This window comes from Trachurus japonicus, chromosome 20, assembly GCF_045865225.1.
Source record: "Trachurus japonicus isolate A0001 chromosome 20, Traja_1.0".
NCBI classification, from domain to species: Eukaryota; Metazoa; Chordata; class Actinopteri; order Carangiformes; family Carangidae; genus Trachurus; species Trachurus japonicus.
The window spans coordinates 8,224,275-8,244,712 of record NC_140926.1 but is presented as its reverse complement, the minus strand read 5'-3'; the positions used below and the strand labels follow the sequence as shown (position 1 = coordinate 8,244,712).

General features: G+C 41.7%; 1 protein-coding gene across 4 annotated transcripts in view; it reads left to right on the top strand.

Moving 5' to 3' along the window:
• col11a1a (collagen, type XI, alpha 1a) overlaps positions 1-20,438 on the top strand; it is a 75,080-nt gene that overhangs the window by 29,781 nt on the left and 24,861 nt on the right. For all 4 annotated transcript variants that reach the window (XM_085763730.1, XM_085763728.1, XM_085763729.1 and 1 more), the window contains 22 exons: positions 423-476; positions 932-976; positions 1,211-1,264; positions 1,359-1,403; positions 2,193-2,246; positions 3,166-3,210; positions 3,379-3,432; positions 5,156-5,200; positions 5,713-5,766; positions 5,893-5,937; positions 7,527-7,580; positions 7,680-7,787; positions 7,898-7,951; positions 10,070-10,123; positions 11,027-11,071; positions 11,190-11,243; positions 11,352-11,396; positions 13,705-13,758; positions 14,318-14,371; positions 17,403-17,456; positions 17,598-17,705; positions 20,194-20,283. In XM_085763730.1, the coding sequence (XP_085619856.1) occupies positions 423-476; positions 932-976; positions 1,211-1,264; positions 1,359-1,403; positions 2,193-2,246; positions 3,166-3,210; positions 3,379-3,432; positions 5,156-5,200; positions 5,713-5,766; positions 5,893-5,937; positions 7,527-7,580; positions 7,680-7,787; positions 7,898-7,951; positions 10,070-10,123; positions 11,027-11,071; positions 11,190-11,243; positions 11,352-11,396; positions 13,705-13,758; positions 14,318-14,371; positions 17,403-17,456; positions 17,598-17,705; positions 20,194-20,283 (1,269 nt within the window). The remainder of the gene's footprint in view (positions 1-422; positions 477-931; positions 977-1,210; positions 1,265-1,358; positions 1,404-2,192; positions 2,247-3,165; positions 3,211-3,378; positions 3,433-5,155; positions 5,201-5,712; positions 5,767-5,892; positions 5,938-7,526; positions 7,581-7,679; positions 7,788-7,897; positions 7,952-10,069; positions 10,124-11,026; positions 11,072-11,189; positions 11,244-11,351; positions 11,397-13,704; positions 13,759-14,317; positions 14,372-17,402; positions 17,457-17,597; positions 17,706-20,193; positions 20,284-20,438) is intronic.

Below are 20,438 nucleotides of genomic sequence, written 5' to 3'. Positions count from 1 at the left end.
ATTGTCATGAAGGGAATAGCTGATTAAGAAGTTAGTATTTGTTCAATTCCTCCTAATGTGCCCGAATTAATCTGAACAGTTGAAAAGATTTGGTGACGTTGTTGCGCTGAAGCCAGGTAAATCAACCATCATACTGTGCATCATTATGGTGGGCTTAGGGTCACTTTGCTTCAGACTCACAGTCCTGTTGAAGGGATTTGCTTATTTGTGGAGATGTAATAATTAATCTAAATGTCTCTGTAGATTACAGTTTTACACCAGCAATAATATAAAACACCAAAAACCAACTAAAAAATGCAAATGAATGTAGAAACAAGTGTTTTAAAGTAACATACAATTAGAATTAGCCTGCAGCAGATGACAAATTATCTTGAATCTGTCTCCTCCTCTTTTTTAATTTTCTTTCATTATTTCCATCTCAGGGGGAGCCAGGACCAATGGGACCCACAGGAGCCCCTGGAGAGGACGGACAGAGAGTCAGTAACTTCCTCTTTTAACTTAACACCTTGAATAACCTTTAAAAACACTGAACTTAGCTGCATCACTTACTTACATCAGCTGTGCTTCACCAGCTCAGCCCTCAGGCGGCAGCAGCTGGGTGGAGACTATGAACTGAGGAGGAGGAGGGTTTTCAGTTTAACCTTTCCTCCCCCTGAAATTAACTACACCCACATACACACACACACCCGCTCACACACACACACCCCAAACCCCCACCCCAAACTTCACAACCACGCTGTTACTACCTTCAACAAATGTTTGGTTTTGGTTTAGATTAAGCTGTGACTAATACCGATTTTTGACAGCTTATGGTCAAATTTGAAGTCTCATGCCAAATTCCCTTCTGATTTTTTATTTAGTTGAAATTTAAGAGCTGCTCCATTGATGCTCCACTCAATAAATGTTCTCTACTGTCTTTTTTCTTCCTTAGGGCGAGGATGGAGAGATCGGGCCCAGAGGATTAGCTGGCGAGAGTGTAAGGCTTTTCTGCTCTTGGTGTTATTTCATCATGCCCTCCCAAACATACGGGATTCCAACAAGCTGCAACAAGATCTGCTTGAAACTTGCTTTCAAGTGATCTCTGTGTTTCTCTGACAAAGTTGTCCACCAGGGGACAGAGCTGCCCCACTGACAGTACTGTCCTCTTCAGTTCACTGATTATAGAATGAATCTGATTTTATTTAACGTCACCGCTTGTCCCTCTTCACAGGGTCCTAGAGGTTTGCTGGGACCTCGTGGTCCTCCAGGACCCCCCGGATCTCCCGTACGTACCATCACCTTTACCATCCGATTTTTTAAATATAATTTCCTGTTGATATGAGGTATACATGAGTTTTCTTCTGATCTGTCCCTCTCAGGGTGTCGCTGGAGTTGACGGGCCTCAGGGTCCCAAAGGAAACATGGTACGGACACAACTTCCTTTCAGTAAAATATCTGAAATGTTGCTTTTATCGGCTCCTGATATGAACAGCAGAGTTTCAGGACACAGCTGTTTGTGTAAGGTCTAGGTCAGACTGTTAAAACCTCTTTAGGATGCAAGGCTGTCAGGTCAAAGGTCATGCTGAGGTCTCTGGAGCTGAGACGAGTCGCTACCTGAATGGCAGCAAAGGCTCATGTGCTGCTTTTTCTCTGCACAAGATAAATACTGTTTAATGACACTCTACATGTATTAACATAAATTTAAAGATACATGTTTTAACAACAGCCTGTATTCAGTTTTCTTCTGTTTTGCTCTGATAGACTCTCAACACACAGATCCATTATTCTCCACGCTGGCAGCTTCCTAAGTAGACCACAATCCAAAGCATGTGTAACCCAAATAAGAATACAATAGATTCACAGCCCAGTTAGTTAAGAGGCTGCCATATTGGATAAGATGAGGCAGGCTAGAGGGATAACTAAGTTAGACCAAAACACTTCCCCGTGAAGTTACTGTAACTACTTATATAACAACCTATGGAATGACTGAGTCAGCTTTATGATGATGATCTGGTCTTAAATACTGAACTACTTCCCAACTTATTTACATAGGAAATGTACAATATAAAATGTTGCTATCTGATGTGTTATCTCTGTTATCAGTGTGACTCCAGTTCAGTTCACTGCAGTTCACCTGATTGCTGATAGTGTCTCAGATGTGCGTAGTTTGAGAAATGTCTAGTTCTGACGGTCTCCATCTTTGTTTTATTCAGGGGCCACAAGGAGAACCAGGCCCACCTGGGCAGCAAGGAACCCCAGGGACACAGGTAAACAAAGCATCACATGATCCCAACACCCATGAAAAAAAAAAAAAAGTGCAGAGTCGCTGCTGCACCGTGATGCGTAGATACAGAGCACTGCACTGTACGCCTGTTATCTTCCACCATAAACTCCACACACCGAGGGAGGCAGATTTGCTCGGGATCCAGTGTACATAAGCCAGTGAGCTCAGAGATGCATTTAAGGAATGAAGTGCACAGCTGAGCAGCCTCAGTCTCACAGCACAGAGTGATTTTATTTGTCTCTTCAGCTGTAAAGGACAATATTCTGCTCCTGTAAGCTACGTTTGAGGCACCGAATTAGAAGCTGAACTGTCAAACCAAATGATCATCTTCATTTTGCCTTTTTGAGTTTTAGCCCAGGCATCTCTCCCTGGAGACATAAAGAGTACACACATACACACACACTCTCTCTCTCTCTCTCTGTGCACACACACATTTTTCAGAAATATTTTTCAGGGTTTATCTCAGGAGGGGGAATGTTTCAGGGTTGATCCATTTGAAAGCATCTTATTCATGTTGGTGGAATTCCTGCAAAGCTGCCACACGTGTTGGAGCAAGCTTGAGTGCCTCAAATTACACACACACACACACACACACACACACACACACACACTGGCACACAGAGGAAGCCACCTAGAACCACATATGAGACCATTCGCAGTTCCAGCAGCATGCTTGATGATAGTATGCCTTCTGACCCAGCGCTCTGCACACACACAAATACAAACATACACATGCACACAAACACACAAGCTTAACATTCCTCCACCAGCTCAACTATTTACAGCTCCAACAAACTCTTCAGTTTATCCAGTGTGTGTGTGCATGCATGTTTGAGCATGCTTGTTGTTGCTATAGAAACATACCCTTACTGTATGTCTGTCTATATGTCTCTTCCTCATAGGGTCTTCCTGGTCCTCAAGGCCCCATTGGACCACCTGGAGAAAAAGTACGTCCACTGTTTTTTCCAAACAAATTAAGATTAATATTAAACCATCATGAAAATAACATAAAAGATAATTTAGTAACCACACTTTTATCTTTAATCCAACTGATCTGACACTTGTTGCGACCTCTGAGCTTTGACCTTGTGTGTCATCTTCTTTTCCTCACGCAGGGACCTGGGGGCCGGTCGGGGTTGCCTGGACTACCTGGAGCTGATGGGCCTCCTGTGCGTGCTCTTATCACCCATATACGTACATACAGTATATCAGTATTACACACTCTCTCTTACCCTTACTGTGACATCCATCCAAACCTCAGACACTCTTCATGAACACACACACACATGTTCCACACCTGCACAGCCTTCTATATCAAACCTGTGATATCTCCATTGAGGTATTTACACGGTTTATGGATACAGTGCTCAGGTCAGGTTGTGTGTGTGTGCAGGTAACTGGACACTTCGGCTTATTGTGCTTTGTATGAAACTAAATCTAGTCTATAAAAAGTCTGAGGTTGTTTGTCTAAACTTTAGACAAATGCCTCAACTCTCCCCCATCTCCAGCTTAAACCTTGAAACAGTCAACAAGTGCTGTTTATCGGACAGGTAGCCACAACAGGAGGGTTATTATTGTTGTATTCTGGTTCTCTGTGGTGAGAAACCTGGCAGCAGGATTTTGTAGAAGCTGCAGCTGTTCGATTGATTTCTGCAGCAGGCCACTCGATAAGGAATTACAATGGTCCAATTGGCGGTAAACAAAGGCAAGAAAAAGGGTTTTAGCTTCCTGGATGTGTTGCTGTGGTACCAGCTCTGTCTTTGCTATGTTCTGGAAATGAGGAGAAAAGTTAAGGGAGGTTTCTGGCCTCTTGTGCGCAGCCAGCTTCATGAATTCCTTATGACCACCACTTACGGTTTATCTGTATTTTACATTTGGTAGCTAGAGGAGAGGTCCTCAGTGATATCAGTTTGTTATGTTTTATGAGATTACTCATCATATCCAGTACTGTGGCATCTTAAAACATAAATATTTTGTCTGCTTGAAAACTGTTCTGCCCTAAAATAGTACAATAATGTGTTTGGACGGAGTTACCCTTTTAGTATATGACGCACACTGAGCTGCCTGTGGAAACGCACACAGCCGTACTGTATCTGAGAGGTCTGAGGTATTTTTCATAAGTCCAAATAATGGAGCTCTGGGTTTTTGTTATTCTAGACCTGTAGTCGCCCTGTGTTGCCCCCCTCCCCCTCCTCTGCCCTCACTATGAGAAGTGTGTAAGTTCAAGAAGCAGGCAGCCCTTAGTTCCCCTCAGGCCTCGGAGCCTGGTGATCTACAGCCTCTGCCTCAACCTCACACCTCAAATTGGAAGTGCCAGGTGTTTGCGGCTAAAGGTTTCTGTGTGTGTGTGTGTTGGGTTGTGTATTGAGCTGTACACGTGGACCTGCCTATCTGCCCCATCACTCACCTGTGGCCACCGCACTTTGTGGCTGTTAATCTGCCCCCGACTGCCACGAAGAATGACAGATTTTCCCCAAGTTTTACTTCACAGACACACACACACACCATCACTTACTGTTAGCAGCCCTATGAACTAGTCTGGTTAGTCGACTTGTCAGGTGTTTTTGTGAGACTGTGCACAACTCAATATGTTGTGATTAACTCACAGACCTGAATTAGCTGGAAAATACCTGTCACACAGAAAAGCCGGGACAAACCAGACAGCCAGGTCATCACTTCAGTCTTATTCTTGGCTTTGCATATTAATTTATTTAGAGGCCTCCGCCTTTGGATACATCTGGTGAAGCCAATTCAGGCACATATACTTCACTTATTTTTTTGCTTAGACACAAGCACATCATTAAATGTTGCATTAAATGATTGAATAACATGGATTTGTTCATTTATTGTTCACTTTAAACTGCATTGTGATGTCTTATTATTATTCTACAGGGTCATCCTGGTAAGGAGGGGCCACCTGGAGAGAAAGGAGGACAAGTGAGTGTATTAAATGGACAGTGGATCCAGTGCAATTAAAACATTTTAATCAAAACACATTTTCACCCAGATAAAGATTGTGTGTTTTTCCAAACATTAACATAAAATACAGTTCATTTCCAGTGTACTACAAAGATATGTGTAGGACATACTTCATTTGAACGACCAACCAGGTGGTTCATTTGTCAAACAAGATCAACAACAGCATAAATCATAATACAACGTGCTACTTACTTTTTTCAAGAAAACACAACCAAGCATTTTTTAGTCTTTACTTTTTTATTTTTTTTATTTGCTTAGTTGAATCAGGAAACATGTCAGTCGAGCTTCTGTAATGCATAAATTGTATGTTGTATAATGTTTCAGTTGTTTTAATGATCATTTCCAGATTTACGATTAATCAATTTATGATGCAAATATACACAGTATATATACATGTATATGTATGTATGTATTGCCTCAATGTTCTTTAATACTAATACAGGAACCATGTATTGTTTCCTTCTCTCCAGGGTCCATCAGGTCCACAGGGTCCCATTGGTTATCCTGGCCCTCGCGGTGTGAAGGTATGATTTCAGTTTGACCGTGTCAGCATGTGATTGATCAGCCTCCTTTTCACAGGAGTCTCACCCTTTAATCTGTTGTACAGCACTGTATTGTATTTCTCTTACCGGTGTTTTCTGTTTCAACAGGGCGCTGATGGTGTCCGCGGTCTGAAGGGGGGGAAAGGAGAGAAGGTACACAACATCATTTCTCTGTTTACCACCCACTGAGTAGCCAGGAGAGGTTATGAGTCATACCCTACATGATGATGTGTTTACAAAAAAAGAAGCTTGTAGGTTTCAACAGCATTGTCATCAAAGGTCAATGCAAGTGAATATCGTCCAATGACAGCACAGGAGAGAATTTACTGCATATTAAGTCCAGTAGATATGTATTAATTTTGTTCCTCCCAACCAATTATATCTTAGATTTCCCCAACATCGCTGTCTAGTTGGGAAATAATTTTCTAAACTGAAGAAGCAGACCAGAATCAGGCTAAATTCAGCAGGTTCATTTCTGTCATAGACAAAGTCTATATACTGTATGGTCCTAACTGACACACTGTGCTGTATGTCACAGTGTTTGTGGAAACTTCATCGAAGTTTGTGGAGAGCCACTAAAAATATTCATGTCACACTTATTCTGTCTGTAACTGTGGCTGTCTACCTGCGTTCCCAACTTTGTTTTGACTCTTTTGAGTTGGGAAGAGAGAGAGAACGGCTGCGGCTAGCCTGAACGCGCCGCACGGAGGTCAGTCAATAGCGTTCTTCAGTGGAGAGACAGACTGTATTTTGGAGTGACCCTCAATCAGTAAAGCTGTCAGGCTCGAGGCTTTTGGTTTCAAAGAACACCGCAATCCATCTCAAGCACTTTTGAAGTGTGCATGCCACTATGTAGAATTTAAACTAAGCTCCTTTTTAATATGCATGACGTTTATTTAAGATCAATACAGTTATGCTGCTGTATAAAATCCATTATCTGACTGAGGGGTGTTGTTCTCACCACACTGACAGGTATTCATATCAGTTTTTATTGAATTATTTATAACAAGAGATTCAAAAGCCAAAACCTTGAGGAGAAAGGGTTTGATATGAATAAGGGATGTACTTTACCTCAGGTGTGTGTGTATGTGTGTTGGTGTGTTGGTGTGTGTGCGGAAGTGTGTGTGTGTGGGGTCTATTGCGGGTTGCCGGTAACAGACATGCTCAGTGCTGCATTATGCATCAGAAGAGGGTTGGAAACATGGACAGGTGACAGAGTAGAAACAGAGAGTGTCAAAGAAGAGAGGTTTGGCTGAACTATGAAGTGGCCTTCAGCTTCCATTTGATGCTGTTTATCATAACAAAACTGCTATTTGGTTTCATTGTTACTAATCTCGACTCAGAATACAGAGAATTTTCTTGTGGGAGGAAAAAAAAAGTGTAATTTGTTTTTGCATTTTCGTGGTTCATCACAGACGGTCCCAAATCCAAAATAAAACCAGCTGATTTACCACAGCTCATTGCCTGATAGCTGAAGTGGAGCTCCTCGTATGTGTTGTTCCACTGTCTGACCAGCAGAGAGCAGCATCAATCCTGAGATCCACACAGTGAATCAGCCCCGGCCGCCTCTTAACCAGATGCTCAATAAATACAAAATGTCAGGAGACTTAATCATTTATGTTCCCCAGAGAAATGAAGGAAAACAGTCCGTCCCAAGAGTGTTGTTGGTGTGAAATAAACAAATGCTTTGAATAACAATCAAATCAACTAACAAAGCAAATTCCTTTTCTATCTCATTTCAGGGCGAGGATGGATTCCCAGGTTTCAAGGGAGACATGGGAATCAAAGGAGACCGGGTGAGGAGCTTGACTGAAACATCATCACCTGTCTCATTGATAACCTCCATCATGTCCATCAAATCAATATCCCTCTTTTTGTCTATTCTCGTGTCACAGGGTGAACTTGGCATGCTCGGCCCCCGTGGAGAGGACGGTCCTGAGGGTCCTAAAGGCCGATCTGGACCCAACGGAGAGTCCGGTCCCCTTGGTCCCGCTGGCGAAAAGGTCATACATCTAAACCACGGAGGATATCTGAAAGCCGATCGAAGAATCATATTTGTCCATCATTTTTCCTCTCAGTGGATGTTTTTAACCTGCTGCTTTGTGTTTCTCAGGGTAAACTCGGTGTCCCAGGGTTGCCAGGTTACCCAGGAAGACAAGGACCAAAGGTAAGTTAACCTCACTCTCACCTCAGTACGAGATGAGTTTCCTCTTGCTTTCTGACTGAATCTGCACCAACACAACAAACACATTCATGCTGTACATGAGTGTATTGTTCATCACTCAGATGGGAAAGTCAAAGTGTTACCTACTGATCATGTGTTTCACACCTGCGTTTGATAATTGAGCTCTTTCTTCTTGAGTGACAGTTGGTGGGAATGTTGTTGAAAGATTCATTCATGTCTGATGAAACATTAAACACTCAGTTACAAGCTTTTAAGCTGTAAGATCATGGTTGTGTTGTCAGGTTGTAAAAAAACAAAAACAGAACAACTTTGTCTAATGTTTATCCTCGTTCACTGTGACGTGTTTTGACTCTTTAGCTCTTAAATTAATGAGGAAAAGAAAATGTATTGAATGAGCTATTGGACTGTTTCCTGTCTGGAAAGCTGCACCAGATCAAATACATTTATTTACAGCTTATTGATCTCCTTAACCAGCGACTGACTAAAGATTTAAGAAGTGAGATACTCATGAGCATTACCAGCATTTATTACTCCATTATCACTAGAAACAACCAGTCAAAGGAATATTCATAATCAATTCACCCTATTATTTGCTTATAACTTATTTATGAATCATTATTATTAGATATGAACAGTTTATAAGAGGCAGCATAAATAAAGCATGCACATCAATCACTGTTTGTTTGTTGGCACAGTTGTTATGAACTGAAGAATGCAGCATTTTGCTCTGGTGATTCTCAAAAATGAGGCATAAACCCATAGACCCTGTTGTTGCTGATCCGCCCACCCCCCTCCCACCCCCACCCGACTCTGTGAGCTTCAGCTGTGATTGAGCTGCTCTGTTCTCGCTGTAAAGCCGTACAGCAGATTTCCTCCTCCGTCTGACACAGTGCCACACTCTGGTCTACACACCAACACTGGTCGATGATTTTAGATATTAGTCTCATTTGGAAATCATGGTAAATCATAATAATGTTCACTAATGACATCTACTTCCATGTATTAATGGAATCATATCATATAAGATTAATGCCTCACCCACCCTGCTTTATTCCTGAGGTCTCTGTTAGGACCCGTAAACAAACATGAGCTAATATTGATATATGTTCCCAGCTTGGAGTCTGATGAAGCACAGACACAGACATGTCTGATCACTGCCTCAGTTTCATTATGGCCATGTCCCACTTTTCATATTTCTGGCCTCACTTTACTGTCAGCAGGTGTTAGATCCACAATATCCCCCCAAATCGGTGTTTTGCTGATGAGCTAGTGCAGAATATTTGATGATGAATGTGAGGATTACAAGCTGAAAACACAAATAAACAACATAGGTAGTGAGGGATTTCACTATCTTAAAGAGACAGTAGCTCATCAGACATAGCAGAACAGATACTGTATGTTTAAATCATACATTTGGAGGGAGTCGAGGTTTGTCACTGATTTGATTTTTTACTGAATGTCCCCAATGCATCGTGTTGTGGTGAGGGGCGGCACAGTAGGTAAGCAGCTCTTTAATCCTCTGTTCACACAGTTTGACTAAAGGAAAAAATCATGTCACCTTGTCTTGTGTTTACAGGGATCTTGTGCTTTGTTTTGAAAGCCTCCTCTGTTTGGTTTTGTGTGTGTGAGTGTGCGTGCATGTCTCCCCACATAATTGTGTAAGTTTAGATGATTTGGCTGAGAAACTTTCCCAACCTGGCAGGCTGAAAACTTGGGAACTGGATCCTTAACATCTGGTTATTTTCATCTAGAGTTGTACTTTACATGTGTATTTCATAATGTGTTTTACCACTTTAGCATGTTCCCATTAATAAGGGATGTTATTCAGATTAAGTAGATGCACCTTTTAAAAAGAGAACATTAACAAATCAGGAAAGATGGTGTTAAGGTCATGGAAGTAATTGGTTTTAAACTCATACTAAATTCATGTCATTTTACATGAGGGCCATGGTGTTAACTGTGTGAAACTAACTGAAGATGACATCCAACAATAGGGCAGATAAATACAGGATGAGCGCTCATTATCATGCATGCTCCGACCCACCCAGCCTCCCTCTTGTTTCTCTCATTTCCCTCCATATCTCGCTCTCCTATTGACAGGGCTCGAGTGGTTTCCCTGGGTTCCCAGGAGCCAATGGCGAGAAAGGAGCCAGGGTAAGAAAACACACACGCAGACACTCATGGAGTACACACACACACAACACACACTGTGCCTGTTTGTGTATGAAAATCACCACGCCATCATATTTGTGCTCAAAAGAAAATTGATTCCTATTATAAAGGCATCAGTGTGGTGACTTGGCACGAAAAATAACAGCGGCAAAATCAATTGGGGGGAGAACAATGTGGAAACAATTGCACTTTCATTGAGCTCTTCTACCCAATTCTAGATTTGGACAAAAAAAAAAATAGCTGGCACTCATAGTTTTGAAAAGTGTTGAGAAAAAGTTCAAGGCACAGGTTTTTAGTATCAGTAGACACGATAGTCCCAGTTGATTCATGGAGGCAATGATAGAAATTTGAACATTTTCAAATCCTCCTTCAAAATGTTCAAAGTGGAGGATAGAAATAAGATATTTCCTTTGCTGCGAGTACTTTGGAGTCATTTAATGGACACTTTGAAATACATTATCTTACTTATGCCAAGGCTACCAGCCAAAATTAAAAACTCAATACACTTTTCATTAGATCAGATTTTGTCCAGCATTGACTCGAAGCCAGAGTATTTTCACTGCATTAGTTTTCAGGTTGTTTCTTATGATTTATTCACCCAAGCAGCGGTAATAACATTACTTCACAGATTCTCTCTTGTCATTCAGAAAGTGCACTTTGTAGGTACAAACACAACAAAAAATGCACATCTCCAGAGGCCGTTGATGTGTTTGTGAAATGAGCTGTTGATTACTTTTTCCAACAAATATGAGTGATCAGAGTTCAAGGCTCTCATGGTTTTCATCTGAAGCCTCATGGAAGTCAGACGTGTTCTGCTAAATTGATAAATGACAGATGAAAAATATGTCTAAGTGTCTAAAATGTTCTTTCCTTTTTATGCACTAGGGTGTTGCAGGTAAACCAGGTCCAAGAGGACAAAGAGGTCCAACGGTACGTTCTGCTCCCTCCATGATTTCTATGCCGTACAGTATATAGTCTGACAGTTTTAGATACAGTTACCACTTGATGTTCCTGTGTTTGACTCGTGTGGTTGTTTGTCTCTCTGTAGGGTCCCCGTGGTGGTCGTGGAGCCAGAGGTCCAACAGGAAAACCAGGTCCCAAGGTACTAATATTAATCTCACGCTGATTTCAGGCCTCTTTGTGGGTAGTACTCTATACCACGCTGCGTTTTTAAAACAAAATGACACGGATTTCTTTCTGTGTGTTCCAGGGCACAGCAGGCAACGACGGCCCTCCAGGCCCCCCCGGTGAGAGAGTAAGTTCATCACATGCTGAGTTTTGGATGGCTGTAATGCATATGAATACAAACAAGGGTCATAACATGAAATCAGTCTGTCAGTTGTGTCGCTGCATAAAAAGTAGCACTTACAGTCTCTGCACCTCCACTGTGGTGATGCTAGACCGAAGCATGTTATTGCATAGTATAATACAGTAAGAGGGGTTTAGAAAACAAAGAGCGAGAAGAAACATCCTTATTGGCTCTGACAGGTCACTAAAGAGGATGGAAATGTTAGCTACTGTAGAAATAAGTCACTCACAATGCTAGAAAAGCAGTTTATGTAACGTGTGTTTATTCTCTTTCTGTTTTATTAACTCAATCTTTCTTTGGCAAATGGGACGATTTCTTTGTTCCTGTTCCCATCTTCCTCTACCAGACAGCAGCATTTCTATGTTATTCTTATTATTTTGACCCCCATCCCTTTACTGACGCTCCTCAGAGTTGTCATGAGGCACATTTGTCCTTTAAACCAAAGCTCAAACAAGAGCAAGAAAATAAAATGATTTTTATTGTTCACAGCGTCAGCCCTAGGTGGCTAACACGGAGACAAAATTACCACAGTCTGCAGTAGCTTCACAGTAGCAGCCTTTCAGCTGCTCTGCCTTATTTAATACCTTTCTTTTTTTTTATTAGACTTTGTTAGATATCCAGTGGTGTTTCAGTGATAGTTGATCTTTCTGTGTGACAAAGAAAATCCAAAAAGTCCAAAGAAGGAACGAAACAATAAAGGCTTTAACTGCGGCTGCAGCAAGTGCTGAGTTTGCATTAACATTTTGCTAACGCCACACAAGGAGAAATGGATTTTATTACAGCTCTGACTGAGCTCGGCGGGGAGTCTATCAGAAAATGGATCCTCCCCTCTGTTAGAGAAAGACACATAACAAGAATGAAGTAGTGGAATCAGACACTGTTAAGGCATCTCTTACTTCCTCTGCGGGCTGCACAGTCATGTGTAGAACGTACTCATCATTCCCTATTAGAGGAGGATTATTTATTACTGTTTCCAAAGTGTAAGTCCTCTAGTCTAACTAATGCTCATCTACAAAGCAGTTCTCAGGTCAGTGCTTGGGTTGAGGCAAACTAAACTCAAATCTCATGGATGAAGGTGATTAACTTAAATAATCAAGTCTTCAAAGACTACGTTGATTAAAAAAGATTGAATCAATGCATCACATTTATATTCATAATCCCCCTAAATTCCTAAACCTCAACAATATACTGTAACTATCTTACAAAGAAAGAAATTTGTCTTCAAAAACACTCGGTATTTGACTGTGCCAAACGTCAACACACAACTCTGAATATATGTTGCGTCAGTTTCAGGATGACCTCTTTTTCCTCCCGTTCCAGACTTTTGGGTCTGATTTTTTATTCATTATTTGCTGATGCAGTTCCTGCCTCCCTCTTCATTTGACTTGTGTTCTGTGCTTCTGCTGGCCTCAGCCTATCATTAAATATAGACCAGTATAGAACATACTGTATATGTACAGTTTATGCAGTCAAATATATAATTAGATACTTGTCAAGCATAATGTACAGTTGGCTGCCTGAGAATTCACTGCCGGCCGTATTAGGGGAGTAACACATTTGATTTTGTACAGTAGAGAAATATACTTGCATATAATGTAATTATTCGGGGTCATTTAAATGTGAAGCACTAGGGAAGTACATGAAGCTGTTCCCCACAGGCTGGTTTTTTATTAAATGTTAAATTATTACAGCCCTTTGCCCGGTGATATTGACCTGGAGATTGGACAGGAACTTTATTTTACCAGGCAGTTTATTCACTTCTTTGGATCTTTTTAAGTTTTTGAAGCCTGAAATGTTCCCTTTTTAAAAACTACCACTAGTCGGGCATTAGATAGCACTTTAAGATTAAGCCTGGTTGGACTCTCTCTGGCAGTAAAGTGGCTGGGGAACAAAATCTCTTTTCCTGCCACTCCACAGCTGCTCACTTTAATGACTTTGTGTTACTAGGAGGTCTCATCAGGGTTCAGGCTCGGTGAGCTAATCAGCAGCAGCTCACTTGAACACAGTCATTTTGGATTTTTCTTTCTTTTTTCAATTATTTTTTATTTAACACTGAACTTAATTTGTTTTCTCAAACTACACTGGAAACATTCAAAAACATTCACATGACGTCTCTTTGCCTTCAAAGCTTGTTCATTTTCTGTTTTGTTTTGGTTTCTTGTTGAAACACTGAAACATACCAACTCATAATTTTACATTTTACACACCACCCATCATCTGACTATATGTGTATGTGTGTGTGTGTTGATTTCAGGGACCTCAAGGACCTCAGGGACCTGTTGGCTTCCCCGGACCAAAGGGACCCCCTGTAAGTGCTCCTCTGTCTCCACTACTAAAACCACTACAGCAGTGTATTCCCAGTGTCGCAACCGCAAATTAGCATAGTTTGCAAACATCCCAAGTCACAATTGATTCAGTCTGAGGAGTTCATCGGGGGCAGTAATATATAGCAGTATCTCTAATTCTGTGCAGGGATCATTAGTCTAACTGTTATTGAGGCAGAACCCATTCTTTCACTCTCCAGCCCAGGCAAGAGACAAGTGGTAATTTCCACCTATTGATTCAGGTTAGATTCATCGTTGGCTCTAAGCCCTCAGCCGGTGAGAACAAAACAAGAAAACAGAACCTGTTATTTTATCATCTAGAGTCCTCGTAGTGGATCCACAATTAAGTTTCCACTCTACTGTATATTGTGCCAATGGAGTGTATGAACAGAACGATAATAAAAGCTCATTGTTGAGAGTGTTATTCTAACAATAGGACCAATTTCCTAGTATCATTATTCACTCCAGGTATGAAGGTGATTGTGATAAATGTACTGAGGTGCTACTGTAAAGTCATGGTGTATTTTAATTTCTACTCAACAGGGACCAGCTGGAAAGGATGGGCTGCCCGGACACCCTGGCCAGCGCGGAGAAACGGTGAGTCCTGAAAAAAATGCAATGTCATGTTTGAGCTATACCGGTCGGCTGCGTGGCTTTGGTCGGCCTCTGCCTCCAACTTCACGCCGCTAGACCTCGACAATGAGTCGGGAACTCGGTGGGACTTCATCGTTTCACACTTGAACTGGTCACATTTCCACAGGGTGTGCAAATGTAGGAGCGTAACACCTCCACTGTTGTTAATCGTTACCGCGGAAATGTGCTGAATCCCCAGTAGCCTCAAAGGCTCGTGCAAAACATGAACATTAACATGGATTGCCAGGACAGTATGAAAAACATCATTAAAACTTGCTCAGTTTAATCCCACATCGTCTTGTTTTAATCCTGCAGGAATTAGTTTTGGCGTGTTAAGGTCTCTCTAGCTCTCATTCTTCAAATTGCCTCTCGATTGCAGGACGCAGTCAATAAGCTCCGCTACAGCCGAACACCCCTCCCCTCCCTACACACACACACACACACACACACACACACACACACACACACACACACACACACACACACACACACACACACACACACACTCCTCACCCCGCCTCGTTCTCCTCCACTTCTTATCACTATTGCTCTTGTATGCGGGGGATTACAGTCAGTGATACAACATCTCAGCGGGATGCCAAAGGGGCAGACATGTCTCGTAAAGCGCAATCCTAAAGACAAAGCCCTTGTGAACATTGTCTGAGTCGATCTGCTTGTCTCTATTCACACACACACACACATACACACACACACTGCATCCTGTGTGAGCAAAGCCAGATGGCTGAGAGATGGACACCAGGGAGCTGAGGGATCCTTGTTTTGTGATGCAGCTTTGTTTTGTTGTGACTTTGCAAATATCCAATGAAAAGGACACTGGACTTGTATTGTCCATGTACAAGGCTGTGTAACTGAGAAATAATAACCCTCACAAAGATCTGTTGCAACAGCACGGAACAATGGTTGTTTTTTTGTTTCGTTTTTTACAAGATGCTCTTATGAGCTTAATGAGAAATGCCTGCATTAAATCTGCCGCGACGACGCCATATCTCATGAGACACAAAGGAAAAATAAAGCAAACTTTGATTTGATCGCACCTAGTTGCCATCTCCTGCTCTCAAAATTTGATTCCCTCGTACTTTGTATGCATCAGTGCACCCCGGTTTGACGAGGCTCAGAGGGCAATAAATTCTACTAAAAGCTTGACAGATCATCGCCTCTATCATTAAAGCTTCCCTTTCTGCCTGCCTCCTTCCTGTAGATAACGTAGCACACCACACACGAGTGCTTCCCTGCCTTTACCGCTATTCAAGCAACAACGACAGAGTGTTTATTAAGGCGTTTATGGATGTAGATTTATGCTCTGATGAACAGGCTCCACAAGCATCCAATATGAGAATTGATCACTGCAATAAAGATGCTCACAGGCGGCGAGCCCCAGCAGCACGAGTTGTATTCGAGGAAGTGCAGATAAAGATTTGAGCCGTTGCCTCGGAGTCAGGGCTGATGTTGTAACAGAACGGCCTGAGGGTCTCATCAACACAAGTCACAACATATGCAGGTCAATAACCTGCAGTAATGAATCTGGATGTACCAGCCTGAATTCAAAAAACTTGGTTTGGTTGAAGAATTATAACTTACAAAAAAAATAGGATGAGCAGTAACGTAGCTTAAAAAAATTAATAAATAAGGAGGATGGACAGATGATGACTCGGTGATTTCCAGGATAAGTTCGCAATGAGTGCACAGTGTTACACATGTCTCCATTACATTGTGAAAACAACAGCATGTCAAGGATACTGGTCAGTCTTTATTTATTTACATACAGTCTGAACATGGTGCTGGGTTAATATCTGGGGAATATACTGTAGAGTGCAGACTTGGAAGGAATCTCATGCCGATGAAGATTGGATTGTTCTTCCCCCGGAAGACAGAAGTTCATCTGATTTGCACCGCAGCGTTGGTGTCGATACTCAGGATGTTGAACCTGTCCCGCGCTACGGTTTGAATCTGCTTAAGTCTATCCATAGGGAATAAAAATCAATTTAAATCAACCTCATGCTGTGAATGTGAATTTATACAACAACTTTACTATAACTGTGTCCTCTGTTCACCTGGAGAACATAGTGTACTAACGCTAACAGGGTGATCACTGTTTTTAATGGTCAATATTATTGTAATTATCACATTCAGGCTGTTGTATAGGGTCAATAAGATAAATACACAGTGTAGTGGTTTGGTTTTTGGTTATTTAATATCTAATTTCAAAAGATTCTTCAGTAAAAGCAGATTTTTTTTTAGTCGTATGGAAAATAATGATTCAGTATAAAATCAAGGTTTTCCTTATGAATATTTTAAGCTACTGAAATCACTCACCATTGTTATTTTCTTTATTACGTTAAGTTCATGGCAACATTCAGACGTAAAGTTGACAAAATTCATAAAATGTTACATTTTATTGATTCGCACTGAGGTAACTGCTTCAGCAGGATGTGTGGTTGTGGTCATGTTCACATTTGATTGAAATATTTTATCCAGTCCACCTCGAACGAGTTAGAAAAACAGGAACATAATCAGAAAATGAAAAAATAACCAGAACTTGTTCAACACATTTCTCTTTATAACAAAGCAATTGTTTTCAGAGGCGTTAAAAGTGCTCGGTGTCCATCTCGCTACCACCAGGTATTCTCCAATAACAATTGCACTCACAGACATTTAATTATCTTTATTGTCGTGCTCAGTGAGTTGTAAAGTCTCCTTTGTCTTCATTTTTATTAAAATAATTAGCATCTGCCCTGCAGTTATTCACGAGCCAGCCTTGTAATGTGAGAGTCTATCCGTGATTGCGGCCGTAACCTGAAAAAGCCCCTTATGCCTACATCAAGGAAATACACAAACTGAAACCGAAACCCCTGCTTATCAGCTGAAACGAATTTGAGATGAATCACTGTGGTTTATTTACTTGGGTTTTAGTAGATAAGCTGCATGTCTCTCTTCTCTTTACAAACCATGTAAATAAGACTTTATCTTTTCTCAGGGTTTCCAAGGAAAAACTGGCCCACCAGGCCCAGGAGGTGTTGTCGGCCCCCAGGTAACATAATGTTTTATTAAATAATGAATTCAAATGTAAATGTATTCGTAAATACATGTAATAATATATATTTCATATGAAAACTTGATGTGGGATGATTTGATGTATTAAATGACATCAATCTGTGTCACAACACCTTAGGGACCAACTGGCGAGACCGGTCCCGTTGGTGAGAGAGGCCACCCTGGACCCCCAGGTCCACCCGGAGAGCAGGGTCTTCCAGGTGCTGCTGGCAAAGAGGGAGCGAAGGTATGTCAAAAAGAAGAAGAAAAGTTTACTTTATAATGTGCACCTAAACTAATTTCATAAAACTTTAGGAGCTAATGTCCAGAACACTTTGCTGAAGGGAGGAAAGGAGTTAGATGTGGAAAAAGTATTAAGCCGATAGAATGAGAATGCTCATTTGTTTTCTATAGCACCACAACATAGCAGAAATGCCCTTCTGCTCCCCTTTCTCATACACTGTAATAGATTTGTGTCAGTTGCACAGACGAGAGGAAGCCAGGGCGGTTGATGGAGACATCAACAATATAAAAGTGGGCTGCAAATTGAACTTATGCAGCTGCAATTATAGTACACAATTTGATTTTGCCGATTGAGCCGGCTGCATTCGCAAACAGGTGTATATTTCTTGAGGGCATGCAAAGCTCAATAGACTGCTTGAGCAACACTGTTAGGAAGCAGGAAGCAGTCTGGAGCAATACATCCTCCTGCATCTCACCATCACTCTCTGGAGCTGCACAGAGCTCCAGTGAGTGACTGCTGAAGATACAGTAGCTGAGATTTGGGGAGCGTCTGCCCACATTCCCTCCCCGGCCCCTCACTGCCTACAAATTGAGTGCCCATTAGGAGCAGACAGCAGTCATTGTGTAGAAGTATGGGCTGCTTGAAACCACCCACCTGACTCACAGGACCTCTCAGTCTGCCCCTGCTCCCCATCCCCACCCTCAAGCCCCTCTCCTGCTTTCATTTTCCTCCAGTTCTCCACAAGCAGACAGTTTAATCAAGTCCATTGGCTAACTTCAAACCCCCCCCCCCCTCCTGCCACTCACAACCCCACTTTTCTTCCCACTCTGCTCGTGCCACTGCATCAGTATGCCAGGGACACTTTGTGGAGGTCTTGGCAACAGAGCCCAAATCCTCTTATACCTCTCAAGCCCGCTCTTCTGTGGCTCCCTGTTTGCAGATAAAGTCGGCCTGCCAATACAAAAGAAATGAGAACAAAGGCAGAAGTAAATTTTTCTGCTGTCAAATGTCCTTGTTTCAGAAATGTCGCGCAGAAAATGAGCCAGGAAACGACCACGGGTGCCCTGCAATGATTGGCGCCGTTCCTTTTTGTAGTTGCAACACAAAAGAGAAAAGAGCTCAACCTCTGAGGTGTCTGTCAGGAAAGGTTGGAGAGCATGTGAACAAGCAATCACTGCTCTCCCTGGTCAAAAAAAACAGATTTTTCTGGCAGCATGTTTTTGGTGTTAGGTGGAAACGCATTTGAGCTTTTAGCCATTAGGGAGCACTTGTTAAAAATGTAAAAAAAACCCCAAAAAACAAACTCTTCCCAAACACAGAGTTAAAAGACTTTCACCTCTGTTTCATATTGTGGCCGATTATGTGAAAGCAACAGCGCGTTGGTTTTGATTAGAGCTGAGGCTTATGCATTGATTGTGTCGTGACAGTGCTAATGATTCCACAGAAAACATACATGCTTCAAACTAATTGCAGCTAATGGCCCATTAAGATGAATGTCAGCTCCAAAACAAGCACATTTCTCTTCCTGGTTCGATGTGCAAAGCCATTAGTATAGTATATGATACTGGCTTGTCATATGCTTTTCAGTCTAGTTTTATTTCCTCCTAAATTCAGAGCCCACTGTTGCTCTGCTGCAAGCTGTGTAGTGCAGATTTGTATGTTATGCTAAAACATACCTGCATGCACGCAGCTCAGCAGATGTTGAGCATCTCTTGTGTGGGCTTGACACATCTTAAGCTCTGATTTAGAAGGTTTTGCCCGTGAGCAGTGTAATTTTCAAACACATCACAACCAATAAACCTGAGTATGTGGATGACTCAATTTCAAATACCAAAAAGAAACAAGAGAATGATCCAAAACAGTGCAGACTTGCAATGACTATATTTGTGAGTTTTTTTTAAACTCTGGTATGAAAGAGGCATGGGGTTGATGGTGGAGTGGACACTCAGCTCTGCTCCATCTCTCTGAGGAACTGGGAGAGTGGTTTTAAATTTAAATTGAACCCGGTGGTCTTGCATTGCCTTCAGCTCGGCTCAGTTGACATTTTACTTGGAAGTCAATCATGTCAGATAGACAGACAGACACACATGGACAAAGACAGTATATTGGCTATGATTGATTGACACTTCCAAATCTCAACCTCTAATTTCCAGACTGGCTGAAACGATACTGAACTAAATTAGAATCAGTTTCTCAGTAAATTTAGGGTGCTTAATTTCCTGCAATTTTTTAACACCAAGTTTAAATCACAGTTTTCTAGACTTTAATTATATTGTGAATTATTATTAACAATAAAAATGTTTTATTTCTCCCTCTTGCACAGCCATAGACATGTTTGATGTGCTATAATGAGAATCACTCATCAAACAAAGCTTGGTTAGGGAAAAAAAATCAAAAAGCAGATAATTATTGATAATTATTATAATGATGTAGAGATGCACCATAATGTGACATGTAACAGCACTAACTACTTGTGTGATTGTGTGTATAGGGTGATCCTGGACCACAAGGATCCACCGGTAAAGACGGTCCCCCTGGCCTTCGAGGCTTCCCCGGAGAGAGAGGTCTACCAGGTGCCACGGTAAGAGCTCCCCTGCCATCTGCACCCATTCATCATCGCTTCCCTTTACATGTGTTTGCTAGCAGAAAGTGACAGAACATTGCTGCATAACAAATGAGCCGGCAACTATTTTGAGCTATTCACTTCATTAGAGACACCAGCCTTGGAATTCACTA